This window comes from Drosophila subpulchrella, chromosome 2L (assembly GCF_014743375.2).
Source record: "Drosophila subpulchrella strain 33 F10 #4 breed RU33 chromosome 2L, RU_Dsub_v1.1 Primary Assembly, whole genome shotgun sequence".
Lineage (NCBI taxonomy): Eukaryota > Metazoa > Arthropoda > Insecta > Diptera > Drosophilidae > Drosophila > Drosophila subpulchrella.
In genome coordinates, this window is record NC_050610.1 from 12,045,490 (window position 1) to 12,061,637 (window position 16,148).

Sequence of the window (16,148 nt, forward strand, 5' to 3'; positions counted from 1 at the left end):
CAGATACCCGTTACTCAGCTAATGGGACCTAAGGGAGATGAAGATATGCAAGCATCAAAGCGAGATTGTAATTCGCCACCTAACCGCTATCTCAATATATGGTTATGTGGGCGGCAGACAGATTTAAGCGTTATGGGCGTTAAAATGGTCGTGGCAAATCGATTGGTATTGACGAGAATAATACAACACAGCTAAAATTTGTATTCTAGCATCAAAACTGTAGGAGCCACAGTTTTGGGCGGTTTGTGAGCCTTAGAGTGGGCGTGGCACCCTGCTGACACAAACTTGCGCTGCGCAAGAAGCTCAGGAATCTGCATGCTAAGTCCCAATAGCCTAGCTCTTATAGTTTCCGAGATCTTAGCGATCATACGGACAGACGGACGACGGACATGGCTAGATAGACTCGGCTGGTAATATATATACTTTATACTTTATGGGGTCGGAAACGCTTTCTTCTGCCTGTTACATACTTTCCGACGAATCTAGTATACTTTGTTAGTTTCCTGTTTCCTAAATAAATATTGTTACCAACTATATTTCTTTCTCACTTAGTCCTTATAAGGAAAAGGATCTCACCTCCCACCGTAATAAAGTTTTTGACTATGTGCTTTTGTAATGATCTATTTATTTAAGAAGTTTAGTAAGAGATGCCAGTGTGGTCGCGGATCCAGTCCAGGTGGTAGGTGACGCGCTGGAATCCAGCGGGAGCACCCGACTGGCAGCCGCTGGCGGAGACGAAGTTGCTGACTCCCACCAGCTTGTTGCCGTCGTGTGTGACCAGGGGACCGCCGGAGTCTCCTCCGCAGATGGACTTGCCGTCGACGGTGCGGGTGCAGATGGTGTTGTCGCCGACGCTGCCGTAGGTCCAGTTGCACTCGTCGTTGTGGACAATCTGGATGTCGACGCACTGAAGCCAGTCGGGCAGTGGGCTGCCGTCGTAGGTGCCGCCCCATCCGCAGGCCACGGCCCACCACTCGTTGTAGTCGTTGTAGCGGTCGTTGTAGCTGGGCAGCTCCACCTTGTTCACCATGTGCCAGAAGTCCACGTGGGGGATGCGGATCAGGGCGATGTCGGCGTTGGAGTGCTTGATGAAGTCGCCGTTGCCGACGGTGTGGGTGTACTGGGCGTTGGTGCGCCAGGTGGCTCCGAAGTAGACGATCACGGAGGCGGCATCTCCGATGCAGTGCTCGGCGGTCAGGACCCAGGTGTTGCCGATGATCGAGCCACCGCACCACCAGCCTCCGCTGAATCCAAGACCCACGGTGTAGGGAGCCTTGCCCTCGGGGGCGGCGTAGCCGTTGGTGATACGGCCCTCCATCTTGGTGGCCTTGGGCAGGTCCTTCACGAAGACCTTCTCTTCGAAGGCGGCGGCCGAAGCCACGGCCAGAGCCAGAATAGCTAGAAACACCTTCATGTCGATGATGATACTGAATTCTGCTCCCGGGGTCTCAGCTTTTATACACAGTCCTATCTGGAGCTTAAAGTGGTTCGTAAATATCCCCTGAGAGGCCCATAAATGATGTCAGTGATAAGGAACCAAGACAGGAACCAATTTCCGTGGTCCCCTTAAGTTCCATAAATCCGTACTATCTAAGCATATAAAATCATTAATTATTGGAAATGCAGATTATAAGTTAAACGTTGAAAAAATTTACAAATCGTTCATATTTATGATGAGCGCATTTGATTATAATGCACCGAAATGGGCACGATTTTTGAAAAGTGACTGTCATTTTCGATTAGATTATTTATCAACCTAGACTTCAGAGTCTTTACTGAATATTGATGGGGGTCCAGTGTGAATCTGTAAATTAAACGTTTTATTTTCTTTAAGTGTTTCTATCATGTAAACAATCTTATTGATTTATAAACATACATCAATCTATCGAACTTAATTTTCTAATTCAAGTCGATTGATTAGGAATTAAACGGAAGTTTCCAATTCAAAGGAACATCAGTAATTTAGATCATTACAATGTATTAAAACATGGCTTTAGCGGTTTTTTGAATCAGAGATATATTTATAAGTTGCCATACAAATTATGTATTTGCGATTATACGAATGGTTTGAATTGATAAAATGTTTAATTGATAAGAATATGGAAAGTTAAATATATGTAGCGCACTCAGGTTTTTTAAGTTAATATTTTGTTTTGCCACACGCGCCAAAACTTAATCTTATCGATATGTTCTAAAAGTAAACAAATCCCTCAGATTGAATTGGAAAGCAAAACTAAGATATTTATGGATAGGGAGTGCGCCAGATAAGGACTAATAAGAAATGAAAGTGAAACGGAAATTTTAGAAAACATTTAATTTTTATCAATGGAAAAACAAAGATTAAAAATATTTTATTTAACAATTTTAAAAACCTTAAGCAAACCGAAGAATTGTGTTCTAAGTGTCTAGGACATTTGTATATTAAAACCAAAAATAAGTATAACTATTGTTTCTGGAAGATTTTCAACAAAACGACGCTAAGAACTTGATCCTCAGACCTAAAAACCATATATGTTTCTAGACATTATAATTTTAAATATTATATAAGCCACAGCCGGAAATATCAACGTTACCCCAGTTAGAATCCCGAACCCGTTTTCAAGGATTATCCCTTACAAATAAATAAAACAACCTCTGGTTAAATGCAAGACAGTTTATTTCAAAAACGAAACGAAGCTGCTTAGTAGGAGATGCCGGTGTGGTCGCGGATCCAGTCCAGGTAGCTGGTGACGCGGGTGAAGCCATCGGGCAGGCCAGAGGTGCATCCGTTGGCGGCCACGAAGAAGGTGACACCGACCAGCTTGCTGCCGTCGTGGAGGACCAGTGGGCCGCCGGAGTCGCCGGCGCAGGTCGACTTGCCGCCGGGGGTGGAGGTGCAGATGACGTTGTCGGTGTCGAATCTAGTATACCCTTTTACACTACGAGTAACGGGTATAATTATTATCCTTTTAATTAATACTTATTAATATTATATATTTTTAATATATTCATTTATATTGTACAAGTAAATTTAATTTAAAGTGTTAAACTGTTAATCAACGAAAACTTAGTTTCAGGAATACAACGATTAATCTTATTTTTAATGCAAACCTAAATTTAGTTTGAAACCAATTTTGTACTAAGCCTAAATTTGATCGCTTAAAGGAGAGATTGTAAAGGAGATAACTTTTAAGCTTTAAAATGGAAGTCCTTTTTAACTTAATCCCTGCAAACTTTAAAACAGTCCAATAAAGTTATGTTAAAAGAGGAAAAACAATTGATCTCTTGTTTTTCGGATACACATATATCAGACGTGTTAATTCATAGGCATTCTGGTAAAATTGAAAATTTTTAATAATATTTCAGTAACACTATTATATTTTATTAATAAAGATCTCATATGTATATCATTAGGCCGCCTTAAGAAAGGTTAGTCAATCTAGGCATTAAATTTTGCATTGGTATATCTGCAGAGGTATAAGTATGAACTTTGGCTAACCTGGTTTTTCCATGGGTCCCCCGGCTAGAAATTAAAATATAACTTATCTATATAGATGTTCCTAGGTGAGTTATCAATTAATTTTCATGGGTATCAGTGATGGACCCTTACAGATAGTATAATGCCGAGTGAGTGCTACTCCAGACAGCGATAAGGGGTGAAATAAAAGCAGTGGGAAGTCTGGAAGAAATCACAAGTGATCCTTTCACCATGAAAGTGTTCGTTGTTCTAGCTCTGGCTCTGGCCGCCGTCTCCGCCGAGGTTGTCCAGCAGGTCCACCCCAAGGATCTGCCCAAGGACACCAAGATCAATGGCCGCATTGTGAACGGATATCCGGCCACCGAGGGTAAGGCTCCCTACACGGTGGGTCTGGGCTTCAGCGGCAATGGCGGCTGGTGGTGCGGTGGCTCCATCATCGCCAACGACTGGGTGCTCACTGCTGCCCACTGCACCAACGACGCCAGTCAGGTGACCATCTACTACGGAGCCACCTGGCGCACAAACGCCCAGTTCACCCACACCGTCGGCAGCGGCAACTTCATCCAGAACCACAACTGGCCCAACGAGAACGGCAACGACATCGCCCTGATCCGCACCCCCCACGTGGACTTCTGGCACATGGTCAACAAGGTGGAGCTGCCCAGCTTCAACGACCGCTACAACATGTACGACAACTGGTGGGCCGTCGCCTGCGGATGGGGTCTGACCACCGCCGGCTCCCAGCCCGATTGGATGGAGTGCGTCGACCTGCAGATCATCAGCAACTCCGAGTGCTCCCGCACCTATGGCAACCAACCCGATGGCATCCTCTGCGTTTCCACCTCCGGCGGCAAGTCCACCTGCTCCGGCGACTCTGGTGGCCCCCTGGTCCTCCACGACGGCGGTCGTCTGGTGGGAGTCACTTCCTGGGTCGCTGGCAACGGATGCACCGCTGGCCTGCCCTCCGGATTCACCCGTGTCACCAACCAGCTGGATTGGATCCGCGACAACTCCGGCGTTGCTTACTACTAAGCTCGATTATTCCATTTTTAAATAAATGAAATGCAAAAAAAATGATTGGCCATTTTTATTGTTTGGTTTTCATCCAGTTCAATAGGTCTTTAATTGCTACCTACATTTAGTCAATGTTTTTAAAGATATGAACAACTTGCCTGAAAAATGGGGTTATCTAATTGAAGGTTTTAAGCATCAAGAAATATAAGTGAACTTTAACACAAATCAGTGATGGAAAAACAATATCTATGAAGATTTCTGTTATAAAGATTGTTCTATAAGGGCAAGGACTTATTAAATAAGATAAAATTAAATTGTAAGTAAAAAGAATTATACTTTAAACTGGACTCCACAAAAACAATATGATGAATACATAAATCTTCCCTTAAAAAAGTTCATCCTCGATTTTAGAATTTTTTCTATAAACTAACAAAATTATCGACTTGTAAATAAGGTATTTGGTAATTTAATGTAAATTTACTAATTTAAATAAAATGTTTCTAAAATTAAAATGAAAATCGCCCTTAACTCATAGTTTAAAAGATTATAAGCGTCTAATAAGTTTAATTTATGTACCTGCGCATAAATTCTATATAGTCTTCTAATGACATTATGTTATAAAAAGTTACAATCTATGCCGTTTAATATGTATAATAATAAATATTTATTTTGGGTAATACTTTAATGGTTAAGCAATCCTAAAATTGTATAATTCTTGTATCTGTGCATGAATTCTATATAGTCTCCTTATGACTTTTTGGTAGTCCCAACTAATGGCAGTCAGTTTTAAATAATAATAGATATATTTTTTATGTAATATTTTAATGGTGAAGCTATCCTACTAATTAATGATTTCGAATCTTTGCCAACATTTTTTTTACAATATGTGGATATTGTCTTAAGATATATAGAATCATTTTTAAAATGGCACATCTATACTTCACTTTTAATAAATATAGTTCGATAGAATGTTTAATTTTTAATTTTAAACTTGTTATACCTTTGATTGTCTAAACTTCCTGTGAATTATTGGCCTTACAAAGGACTTAATCTTTCTGCGCTTCTGTTCGATTGGGTCATTTATGAATGGACGCTTATCGGGACTTATCAAAAGATCAGCTCTGAGTAGCCGCACGTCCATGTCGATAAGGTAGCGCAATCTTTTAATGAATGAGTGGCAAGTGAAGGAGTGGACGAGAGTACCCTGTAATGATAGTACCGATTGTTGGAGGCGTGCGAAATTCAGTTGATAAGATTGCCCCGGCCGAAGTGGACTGAACTTTCGAGTGGCGAGGAAGATCTCCATCTCCACCGATATGACTATCTCTAGTGGAATTGGGGGGTATATAAATCACTGCCAGTCAGCCGGAGAATCCAGTTGTACTCGAGTTAACAACATGAAGCTGTTCCTAACTGTCCTGGCCGTGGCCATCGCCTCTGCTGCCGCCCTTCCCCAGAAGGCGCAGCCTGTGCCCCTGAAGGATGCCGTCCTGGGATCCGGATCCGGTTCCATTGAGGGCCGTATCACCAACGGCTATGCCGCCTCCGAAGGCAAGGTGCCCTACATCGTGGGTCTGGGCTTCAGCAGCGGCAGCGGTGGCTGGTGGTGCGGTGGCTCGATCATCGGCAACACCTGGGTGGTGACCGCCGCCCATTGCACCCACGGTGCCGACTCCGTCACCATCTACTACGGTGCCCTGTGGCGCCTCCAGGCCCAGTACACCCACACCGTGGGCAGCGGTAACTTCCGTCAGCACTCGAACTACAACACCAACAACCTGAACAACGACATCTCGCTGATCAACACCCCGCACGTGGACTTCTGGCATCTGGTCAACAAGGTGGAGCTGCCCAATGGCAACGAGCGGTACAACAACTTCGCCAACTGGTGGGCTGTGGCCTCCGGATGGGGCAGGCCTTGCGATAGCTGCGGCGTGTCCGACTACCTGAACTGCGTGGACTCCCAGATCATCGACCGCAGCGAGTGCTCCAGTGTCTACGGCACCGATGTGGTCACCGAAAACGTCATCTGCACCTCCACCCCCGGCGGCAAGTCGACCTGCGCCGGCGACTCCGGCGGCCCACTGGTCCTCCACGACGGCAGCAAGCTGGTCGGTGTCACCTCCTTCGTGGCAGCCAACGGTTGCACATCGGGCCTGCCCGATGGCTTCACCCGCGTCACCAGCTACCTGGATTGGATCCGCGACCACACCGGCATCTCCTACTAAGCAGCTTCGTTTCGTTTTTGAAATAAACTGTCTTGCATTTAACCAGAGGTTGTTTTATTTATTTGTAAGGGATAATCCTTGAAAAGGGGTTCGGGATCCTAACTGGGGTAACGTTGATAATTCCGGCTGTGGCTTATATAATATTTAAAATTATAATGTCAAAAAACATAAATGGTTTTTAGGTCTGAGGATCAAGTTCGTTTTGGCCGTCGTTTTGTTGAAAATTTTCCAGAAACAATAGTTATCCTTCTTTTTGGTTTTAATATACAAATGTCCTAGGCACTTAGAACACAATTCTTCGATTTGCTTAAGATTTTTAAAAATGTTTGCTTTTAAGATAAAAAATATTTTTTGTCTTTGTTGGTTCTGGCGCTTAATAAATCCTATCCAGTTATTGCATACTCCATTGATAAAAAATAAATGTTTTCTAAAATTTCCGTTTCACTTTCATTTCTTATTAGTCCTTATCTGACCCATTCTCTACCCATAAATATCTTAATTATACCCGTTACTCGTAGAGTAAAAGGGTATACTAGATTTGTCGGAAAGTATGTAACAGGCAGAAGGAAGCGTTTCCGACCCCATAAAGTATATATATTCTTGATCAGGATCACTAGCCGAGTCGATCTAGCCATGTCCGTCTGTCCGTCTGTCCGTCTGTCCGTCTGTCCGTCTGTCCGTCTGTCCGTCTGTCCGTATGAACGCTGAGATCTTGGAAACTATAAGAGCTACAATACTGGGATTAGGCATGCAGATTCCTGAGATTCCTGCGCAGCGCAAGTTTGTTTCAAAAGAGTGCCACGCCCACTCTAACGCCCACAAACCGCCCAAAACTGTGGCTCCTACAGTTTTGATGCTAGAACAAAAATTTTAACTGAAATGTATTGTTCTCATCAATACCTACCGACTGACCTAAAAAAAAGTTCGCCACGCCCACTTTAACGCCCACAAACCGCCCACAAACTTCAAAAAATCGTAAATATGAACGCGGATATCTCGGAAAATATCAAAGATAGAGAAACGAGATTTCAGATTTAGATTCCGTAGGCTTGAGCGCAGCGCAAGTTTATTACGCGAATATGCCACGCCCACTCCAACGCCCACAAACCGCCCAAGTCTGTGGCGCCCACAATTTTCATGGTAGATAAAAAATTTAAACTGAAATGTATTGGTCTCGTCAATACCTATCGATTGATTTAAAAAAAACTTTGCCACGCCCACTCTAACGCCCACAACGCTTAAATCTGTCTACCGCCGGTAGGTGGCGCATTTGCTGCTTGCATATCTTCATTTTCCTTTGGTCCCTTTAGCTGAGTAACGGGTATCTGATAGTCGAGGTACTCGACTATAGCGTTCTTCCTTGTTTTGCTTTCCATTGATTCTGAGGGATTGGTTTACTTTTGGAACCTATTTTCGATAAGATTAAGTTTTGGCGCGTGTGGCAAAACAAAATATTAACTTAAAAAACCTGATTGCGCTACATATATAAAACTTTCCCTATTCTTATCAATTAAACATTTTATCAATTCAAACCATTCGTATAATCTCAAAAACATAATTTGTATGGCAACTGATAAATATATCTCTGATTCAAAAAACCGCTCAGGCAATGTTTTAATACATTGTTATAATCTAAACAAGGAAGAACGCTATAGTCGAGTACCTCGACTATCAGATACCCGTTACTCAGCTAAAGGGACCAAAGGAAAATGGAGATATGCAAGCAGCAAATGCGAAACCTACCGGCGGTAGACAGATTTAAGCGTTGTGGGCATTAGAGTGGGCGTGGCAAAGTTTTTTTTAAATCAATCGATAGGTATTGACGAGACCAATACATTTAAGTTAAAATTTTTTATCTAGCACGAAAATTGTGGGCGCCACAGGCTTGGGCGGTTTGTGGGCGTTAGAGTGGGCGTGGCAAACTTTTTTTTAAATCAATCGATAGGTATTGACGAGACCAATACATTTAAGTTAAAATTTTTTATCTAGCACGAAAATTGTGGGCGCCACAGGCTTGGGCGGTTTGTGGGCGTTGGAGTGGGCGTGGCATATTCGCGTAATAAGCTTGCGCTGCGCTCAAGCCTACGGAATCTAAATCTGATATCTCGTTTCTCTATCTTTGATATTTTCCGAGATATCCGCGTTCATATTTACGATTTTTTGAAGTTTGTGGGCGGTTTGTGGGCGTTAAAGTTGGCGTGGCAAACTTTTTTTTAGGTCAGTCGGTAGGTATTGATGAGAACAATACATTCCAGTTAAAATTTTTGTTCTAGCATCAAAACTGTAGGAGCCACAGTTTTGGGCGGTTTGTGGGCGTTAGAGTGGGCGTGGCACTCTTTTGAAACAAACTTGCGCTGCGCAGGAATCTCAGGAATCTGCATGCCTAATCCCAGTATTGTAGCTCTTATAGTTTCCAAGATCTCAGCGTTCATACGGACAGACGGACAGACGGACAGACGGACAGACGGACATGGCTAGATCAACTCGGCTAGTGATCCTGATCAAGAATATATATACTTTATGGGGTCGGAAACGCTTCCTTCTGCCTGTTACATACTTTACGACGAATCAAGTATACCCTTTTACTCTACGAGTAACGGGTATAATTACTGATGTTCCTTTGAATTGGAAACTTCCGTTTAAATCCTAATCAATCGACTTGAATTAGAAAATTAAATATGTTTATAAATCAATATGATAGTTTCCATGATAGAAACACTAAAACAAAATAGAACGTTTAATTTAGAGATTCGCAGTGGACCCCCATCAATGTTCATTAAAGACTCTAAAGTCTAGGTTGATAAATAATCTAATCGAAAATGACAGTCACTTTTCAAAAACCGTGCCATTTCGGTGCATTATAATCAAATGCGCTCATCATAAATATGAAAGATTTGTAAATTTTTTCAACGTTTAACTTATAATCTGCATTTCCAATAATTAATGATTTTATATGCTTAGATAGTACGGATTTATGGAACTTAAGGGGACCACGGAAATTGGTTCCTGTCTTGGTTCCTTATCACTGACATCATTTATGGGCCTCTCAGGGGATATTTACGAACCACTTTAAGCTCCAGATAGGACTGTGTATAAAAGCTGAGACCCCGGGAGCAGAATTCAGTATCATCATCGACATGAAGGTGTTCCTAGCTATCCTGGCTCTGGCCGTGGCTTCGGCCGCCGCCTTCGAAGAGAAGGTCTTCGTGAAGGACCTGCCCAAGGCCACCAAGATGGAGGGCCGTATCACCAACGGCTACGCCGCCCCCGAGGGCAAGGCTCCCTACACCGTGGGTCTTGGATTCAGCGGAGGCTGGTGGTGCGGTGGCTCGATCATCGGCAACACCTGGGTCCTGACCGCCGAGCACTGCATCGGAGATGCCGCCTCCGTGATCGTCTACTTCGGAGCCACCTGGCGCACCAACGCCCAGTACACCCACACCGTCGGCAACGGCGACTTCATCAAGCACTCCAACGCCGACATCGCCCTGATCCGCATCCCCCACGTGGACTTCTGGCACATGGTGAACAAGGTGGAGCTGCCCAGCTACAACGACCGCTACAACGACTACAACGAGTGGTGGGCCGTGGCCTGCGGATGGGGCGGCACCTACGACGGCAGCCCACTGCCCGACTGGCTTCAGTGCGTCGACATCCAGATTGTCCACAACGACGAGTGCAACTGGACCTACGGCAGCGTCGGCGACAACACCATCTGCACCCGCACCGTCGACGGCAAGTCCATCTGCGGAGGAGACTCCGGCGGTCCCCTGGTCACACACGACGGCAACAAGCTGGTGGGAGTCAGCAACTTCGTCTCCTCCAACGGCTGCCAGTCGGGTGCTCCCGCTGGATTCCAGCGCGTCACCTACCACCTGGACTGGATCCGCGACCACACTGGCATCTCTTACTAAACTTCTTAAATAAATAGATCATTACAAAAGCACATCCTCAAAAATTGTATTACGATGGGAGGAGAGATCCTTTTCCTTACATGGACTAAGTGAGAAATAAATATAGTAGGTAACAATATTTATTTAGGAAACAGGAAACTAACAAAGTTATACTTATAGGCATAGATTTTAGTTAAAAGGAGTTTAGTTAGAAGGATTCGGTGTCGCCATACAGAGTCTATCCGTGTGAAACAGGATTTGTCGATAACAGCGGAAGTGAACAGGATTTTTTGTTTTTAAATATAAAACAAGACAATACGCTATAGGCGATGGCCTCGACTATTGTGCTGCTGATCAAAAATATATATACTTTATGGGGTCGGAAACGCTTTCATATTCCTGGTAGAAATTAGAACTTAGAATACCCTTTTACTCTACAAGTAACGGGTATAACTATATTTACTGTTTCAAAAATTAACACAGACACCAAACTACTAAATCTAATGCGAACGAATTTTTCCCAATGTTCTAACTACTGTAGAAGATTAGCTCAGAAACTGATTTTTGGAGTATGCAACAGACGAAAAATCTACCATTACCGATCCTCTAAAAGTATACCATCATTTTTACAAATAGTTATATAACTCGAATGGCAGTTGGTGGGAGAATTATAGAAGTTTTAACGATTCTTACTATATTTAACTGTTGATTCTAAAAGGTCAAGACCTTCTGTAAGATAATGAGGTTAAAAAAATTTAATATTTGACGATTTACTAATAATAATAATAATTTACCCGTTACTCGTAGAGTAAAAGGGTATACTAAATGCCGAAAAGTATGTAACAGGCAGAAGGAAGCGTTTCCGACCCCATAAAGTATACACTGGTCGGCATATGTATTTTGACAAAACAAAAGTTAAATACACTCATAATTTGAATTTACTTCTTGTAAACTTATGGCATCAATGAAATGGTAATTTAAATGCCGTTTGAATGATACAATACATTTCTTAACCCATTCAGTATTTATTGAAAAGGACGATTTGTCTAAATCAACTTTAAATTTTTTTTTTAAATCTCTTTTCTTCGACTTGCAATCTTAAATTTTTATACCCGTTACTCGTAGAGTAAAAGGGTATACTAGATTCGTCGGAAAGTATGTAACAGGCAGAAGGAAGCGTTTCCGACCCCATAAAGTATATATATTCTTGATCAGGATCACTAGCCGAGTCGATCTAGCCATGTCCGTCTGTCCGTCCGTCCGTCTGTCCGTCTGTCCGTCTGTCCGGATGAACGCTGAGATCTTGGAAACTATGAGAGCTAGGCTATTGAGATTTGGCGAGCCGATTCCTGAGCTTCTTACGCAGCGCAAGTTTGTTTCAGTAGAGTGCCACGCCCACTCTAACGCCCACAAACCGCCCAAAACTGTGGCTTCTACAGTTTTGATGCTAGAGTAAAAATTAAACTGAAATGTATTGTTCTCATCAATACCTATCGATTGGCCCAAAAAAAAGTTTGCACGCCCACTTTAACGCCCACAAACCGCCCACAAACTTCAAAAAATCGTAAATATGAACGCGGATATCTCGGAAACTATCAAAGATAGAGTATTGGGATTTCAGATTTAGATTCCGTAGCCTTGTACGCAGCGCAAGTTTGTTATGCGAATATGCCACGCCCACTCTAACGCCCACAAGCCGCCCAAGCCTGTGGCGCCCACAATTTTTATGCTAGATTAAAAATTTTAACTGAAATGTATTGGTCTCGTCAATGCCTATCGATTGATCCAAAAAAAATTTGCCACGCCTACCCTAACGCCCACAATGCTTAAATCTGTCTTCCGCCGGTAGGTGGCGCATTTAAATCTCGCTTTGCTGCTTGCATATCTCCATTGCCCTTTGGTCCCTTAAGCTGAGTAACGGGTATCTGATAGTCGAGGTACTCGACTATAGCGTTCTTCCTTGTTTGATGTAAAAAGTTTCTTCAAACAAAAATAATAGTAACTGTAAAAAGAATTTTTCAAAAATCATTTTTTTACCCCTGCAGAGGGTATATTGATTTCAGTCAGAAGTTTGCAACGCAGTGAAGGAGACGTTTCCGACCCCATAAAGTATATATATTCTTGATCAGCATGACTAGACGAGTCGATTTAGCCATGTCCGTCTGTCCGTCTGTCCGTCTGTCCGTCCATTTCTACGCAAACTAGTCTCTCAGTTTTAAAGCTATCGGGCTGAAACTTTCCCAAAAGTCTTATATCTTTTGCAGGTAGTATATAAGTCGGAACCAGGCGGATCGGACAACTATATCTTATAGCTCCCATAGGAATAATCGGAAAAAAGAATGTTCTTAAAATTATATCTTTGGTGTTTTTTAGCATATAACCTCCTAAGCTTGGAAATAACATTTTTTAATTAGTTTTGAATTTCGAATTTAATTTTATCAAAATCGGACGACTATATCATATAGCTGCCATAGGAACGATCGGAAAATTGGTGGAAAAATAGTATGAAATAAATTATAGCTTCGGTGTTTTTCAACATATAACCTCCAACGCTTGGAAATAACATTTTTTAATTAGTTCTGAATTTCGAATTTAATTTTATCAAAATCGGACGACTATATCATATAGCTGCCATAGGAACGATCGGAAAATTGGTAGGAAAATAATATGAAACAAATTATAGCTTCGGTGTTTTTTGACATATTATCTTATACTATTTGGAATATCATTTTAAATTTAATAATTATAGCTGCAAGGGTATATACGCTTCGGCTTGCCGAAGCTAACTTCCTTTCTTGTTTTGCTTATATTTTTTATGATTTTTTGAAAATGTTTAAAAACATGAATTTGAGATTTTTGAAAAATTCTTTTTGCAGTTACTATTATTTTTGTTTGAAGAAACTTTTTGCATCAAAAAATTTAAGTTTTCAAGTCGAGGAAAAAAGTTTAAAAAGTAGATGCTTACACAAATTGGTCTTTTTCAATAAGTACTGAATGGGTTAAGAAATGTATTGTATCATTCAAACGGCATTTAAATTACCTTTCCATTGATGCCAAAGTTTACAAGAAGTAGGTTCAAATTATGAGTATATTTAACTTTTGTTTTGTCAAAATACTTATGCCGACCACTGTATTGTATTAGTCTCGTCCATACCTATCGATTGACCCAAAAAAAAGTTTGCCACGCCCATGACGCATAAATCTGTCATATATTAAGATGCGGGTAGGTGGCGCATTTCAATCTCTCTTTGCTGCTTGCGTATCTCCATCTCCCTTTGGTCCCTTTAGCTGAGTAACGGGTATCTGATATTCGAGATACTCAATAGCGTTCTTCCTTGTTTATAATTCGAAATGACGATTAAGGTTGGTTTTAAATCCCGTGTTTCGTTTTCGACATCATATTTAATGAAATTATAATTCATTTTTAACTTCGTTTTATATAAGTAATATTTTTCTACCTTCGGACAAGATATTTTGTAAGATTTAAGTCCTACAAATTAAACTGAACGAAAAATATATGATACAAAAATTTGACAGATATCTTTTTATCTAGAACATATCCATTTTTAATTAAGATTTTTTTTTGTAAAAATTGGACGACTATATCATATAGCTAATTAGGAACTAATGGTTTGTTTATAAACAAATCTTACGCAAATGTAGGGTTTATACTGTTTCTGTAATATGCGTATGATTTTCTTTGTAGATATGGTTTTAGCTGAACGTGTATAGAAGGTTTGGATTGCCGAAGATAGTTTCCTTTCTTTATAATAACAATGTACGGCTAGCTTTTAAAAATTGTTCCAAATCAGAATAAAACTGAAAAGTGGGTTAAGTGGGTCTCATAGTCTAGACACTGAACTTTACAGTGTTTTAGTTGTTTTTTATTGATTAATTGCTCTTACTATAACGTTTAATCAAATAACGAGATAAAAAAGACTTGAGAGGGAAATATGAAGAGGATTCTATATTTCCCCCTGGCAACACTCAATTTTCGATTTCTTCTCAGTGAATATTAATGGGAATCTCCATCTACGTGGGGTTATCCTTATCATGACAGTTAGCAAAAAAGCTCAAAAATTGCTTATGTATGAACAATTTCCAAAACTGATGATGCTATATGCATTATGTATAAGTCTTTTTATTTTTTTTTGACAAACAGGTTATATGAAAAATTATCCACGTCGAGGAACCATTGTAAATTTTAAAATTATTAAAATTACGATTAGATAAAATATTATGAAAGTGCTGACAAACATAGTTATAAATAAAAAAAAAAATTGAAGAGAAGGTAAAAACCCAAAATATTTTGTGAACCACGAATGAGGTTTGTTATTTACAATCATTTTTAGCTGACCGAATTTATTAATTACCATGATTTCAAGTACAGTAAATCTAAATATAAGGTAGGTATTACCCCACACAAAGCCATATTGATTTAAAGTTCTTCCGCTAAAGAAAGCTGAATGAAGTGGCTTTCCGCTCTTATCGAAGACATCGTGTTTGGGAATTTCGAGGAATATTTACAAGCCCCTTCAAGTTGGAGGTACGGATAGATGGAACTGAGTTCTGTATAGCAGTATAAAAGACTGCCCCTTGGGAGCAGAAGCCAGTATCATCATCGACATGAAGGTGTTTCTAGCTATTCTGGCTCTAGCCGTGGCTTCGGCCGTCGCCTTCGAAGAGAAGGTCTTCGTGAAGGACCTGCCCAAGGCCACCAAGATGGAGGGCCGTATCACCAACGGCTACGCCGCCCCCGAGGGCAAGGCTCCCTACACCGTGGGTCTTGGCTTCAGCGGAGGCTGGTGGTGCGGTGGCTCGATCATCGGCAACACCTGGGTCCTGACCGCCGAGCACTGCATCGGAGATGCTGCCTCCGTGATCGTCTACTTCGGAGCCACCTGGCGCACCAACGCCCAGTACACCCACACCGTCGGAAACGGCGACTTCATCAAGCACTCCAACGCCGACATCGCCCTGATCCGCATCCCCCACGTGGACTTCTGGCACATGGTCAACAAGGTGGAGCTGCCCAGCTACAACGACCGCTACAACGATTACAACGAGTGGTGGGCCGTGGCCTGCGGTTGGGGCGGCACCTACGACGGCAGCCCCTTTCCCGACTGGCTGCAGTGCGTCGACATCCAGATCGTTCACAACGACGAGTGCAACTGGACCTACGGCAGCGTGGGCGACAACACCATCTGCACCCGCTCCGTCGACGGCAAGTCCATCTGCGGAGGAGACTCCGGCGGTCCCCTGGTCACACACGACGGCAACAAGCTGGTGGGAGTCAGCAACTTCGTCTCCACCAGCGGCTGCCAGTCGGGTGCTCCCGCTGGATTCCAGCGCGTCACCTACCACCTGGACTGGATCCGCGACCACACTGGCATCTCTTACTAAAGTTCTTAAATAAATCGATCATTTAAAAAGCATACTTTTATAAGACCATGTTACGATCATTTATTTTAAAATTGTAAAATGGTTTTCAAGATTAATGGAAGCAATCAGACCAGAAAAGCCTAACTAACGACAAACTCGGGGTCACCTAACCGT

General features: G+C 42.1%; 5 protein-coding genes across 5 annotated transcripts; 4 read left to right on the forward strand and 1 right to left on the reverse strand.

Moving 5' to 3' along the window:
• Positions 1-605: 605 nt before the first annotated feature.
• LOC119546800 (serine protease 1-like) lies at positions 606-1,417 on the reverse strand. The gene has a single exon (XM_037853377.1). It carries the CDS (start codon positions 1,412-1,414, stop codon positions 638-640), a length of 777 nt encoding a protein of 258 aa, XP_037709305.1. The 5' UTR covers positions 1,415-1,417; the 3' UTR covers positions 606-637.
• A 2,265-nt stretch (positions 1,418-3,682) lies between these two features.
• Positions 3,683-4,534, forward strand: LOC119546891 (serine protease 1). Its single transcript, XM_037853511.1, has one exon. It carries the CDS (start codon positions 3,689-3,691, stop codon positions 4,487-4,489), a length of 801 nt encoding a protein of 266 aa, XP_037709439.1. The 5' UTR covers positions 3,683-3,688; the 3' UTR covers positions 4,490-4,534.
• A 1,322-nt stretch (positions 4,535-5,856) lies between these two features.
• Positions 5,857-6,741, forward strand: LOC119546692 (serine protease 1). The gene has a single exon (XM_037853170.1). The coding sequence runs from the start codon at positions 5,869-5,871 to the stop codon at positions 6,697-6,699; it is 831 nt and encodes a 276-aa protein (XP_037709098.1). The 5' UTR covers positions 5,857-5,868; the 3' UTR covers positions 6,700-6,741.
• A 3,092-nt stretch (positions 6,742-9,833) lies between these two features.
• Positions 9,834-10,628, forward strand: LOC119546829 (serine protease 1-like). The gene has a single exon (XM_037853419.1). It carries the CDS (start codon positions 9,837-9,839, stop codon positions 10,611-10,613), a length of 777 nt encoding a protein of 258 aa, XP_037709347.1. The 5' UTR covers positions 9,834-9,836; the 3' UTR covers positions 10,614-10,628.
• A 4,587-nt stretch (positions 10,629-15,215) lies between these two features.
• On the forward strand, positions 15,216-15,995 carry LOC119547162 (serine protease 1-like). The gene has a single exon (XM_037853888.1). The coding sequence runs from the start codon at positions 15,219-15,221 to the stop codon at positions 15,993-15,995; it is 777 nt and encodes a 258-aa protein (XP_037709816.1). The 5' UTR covers positions 15,216-15,218.
• The last annotated feature ends 153 nt before the right edge of the window (positions 15,996-16,148 follow it).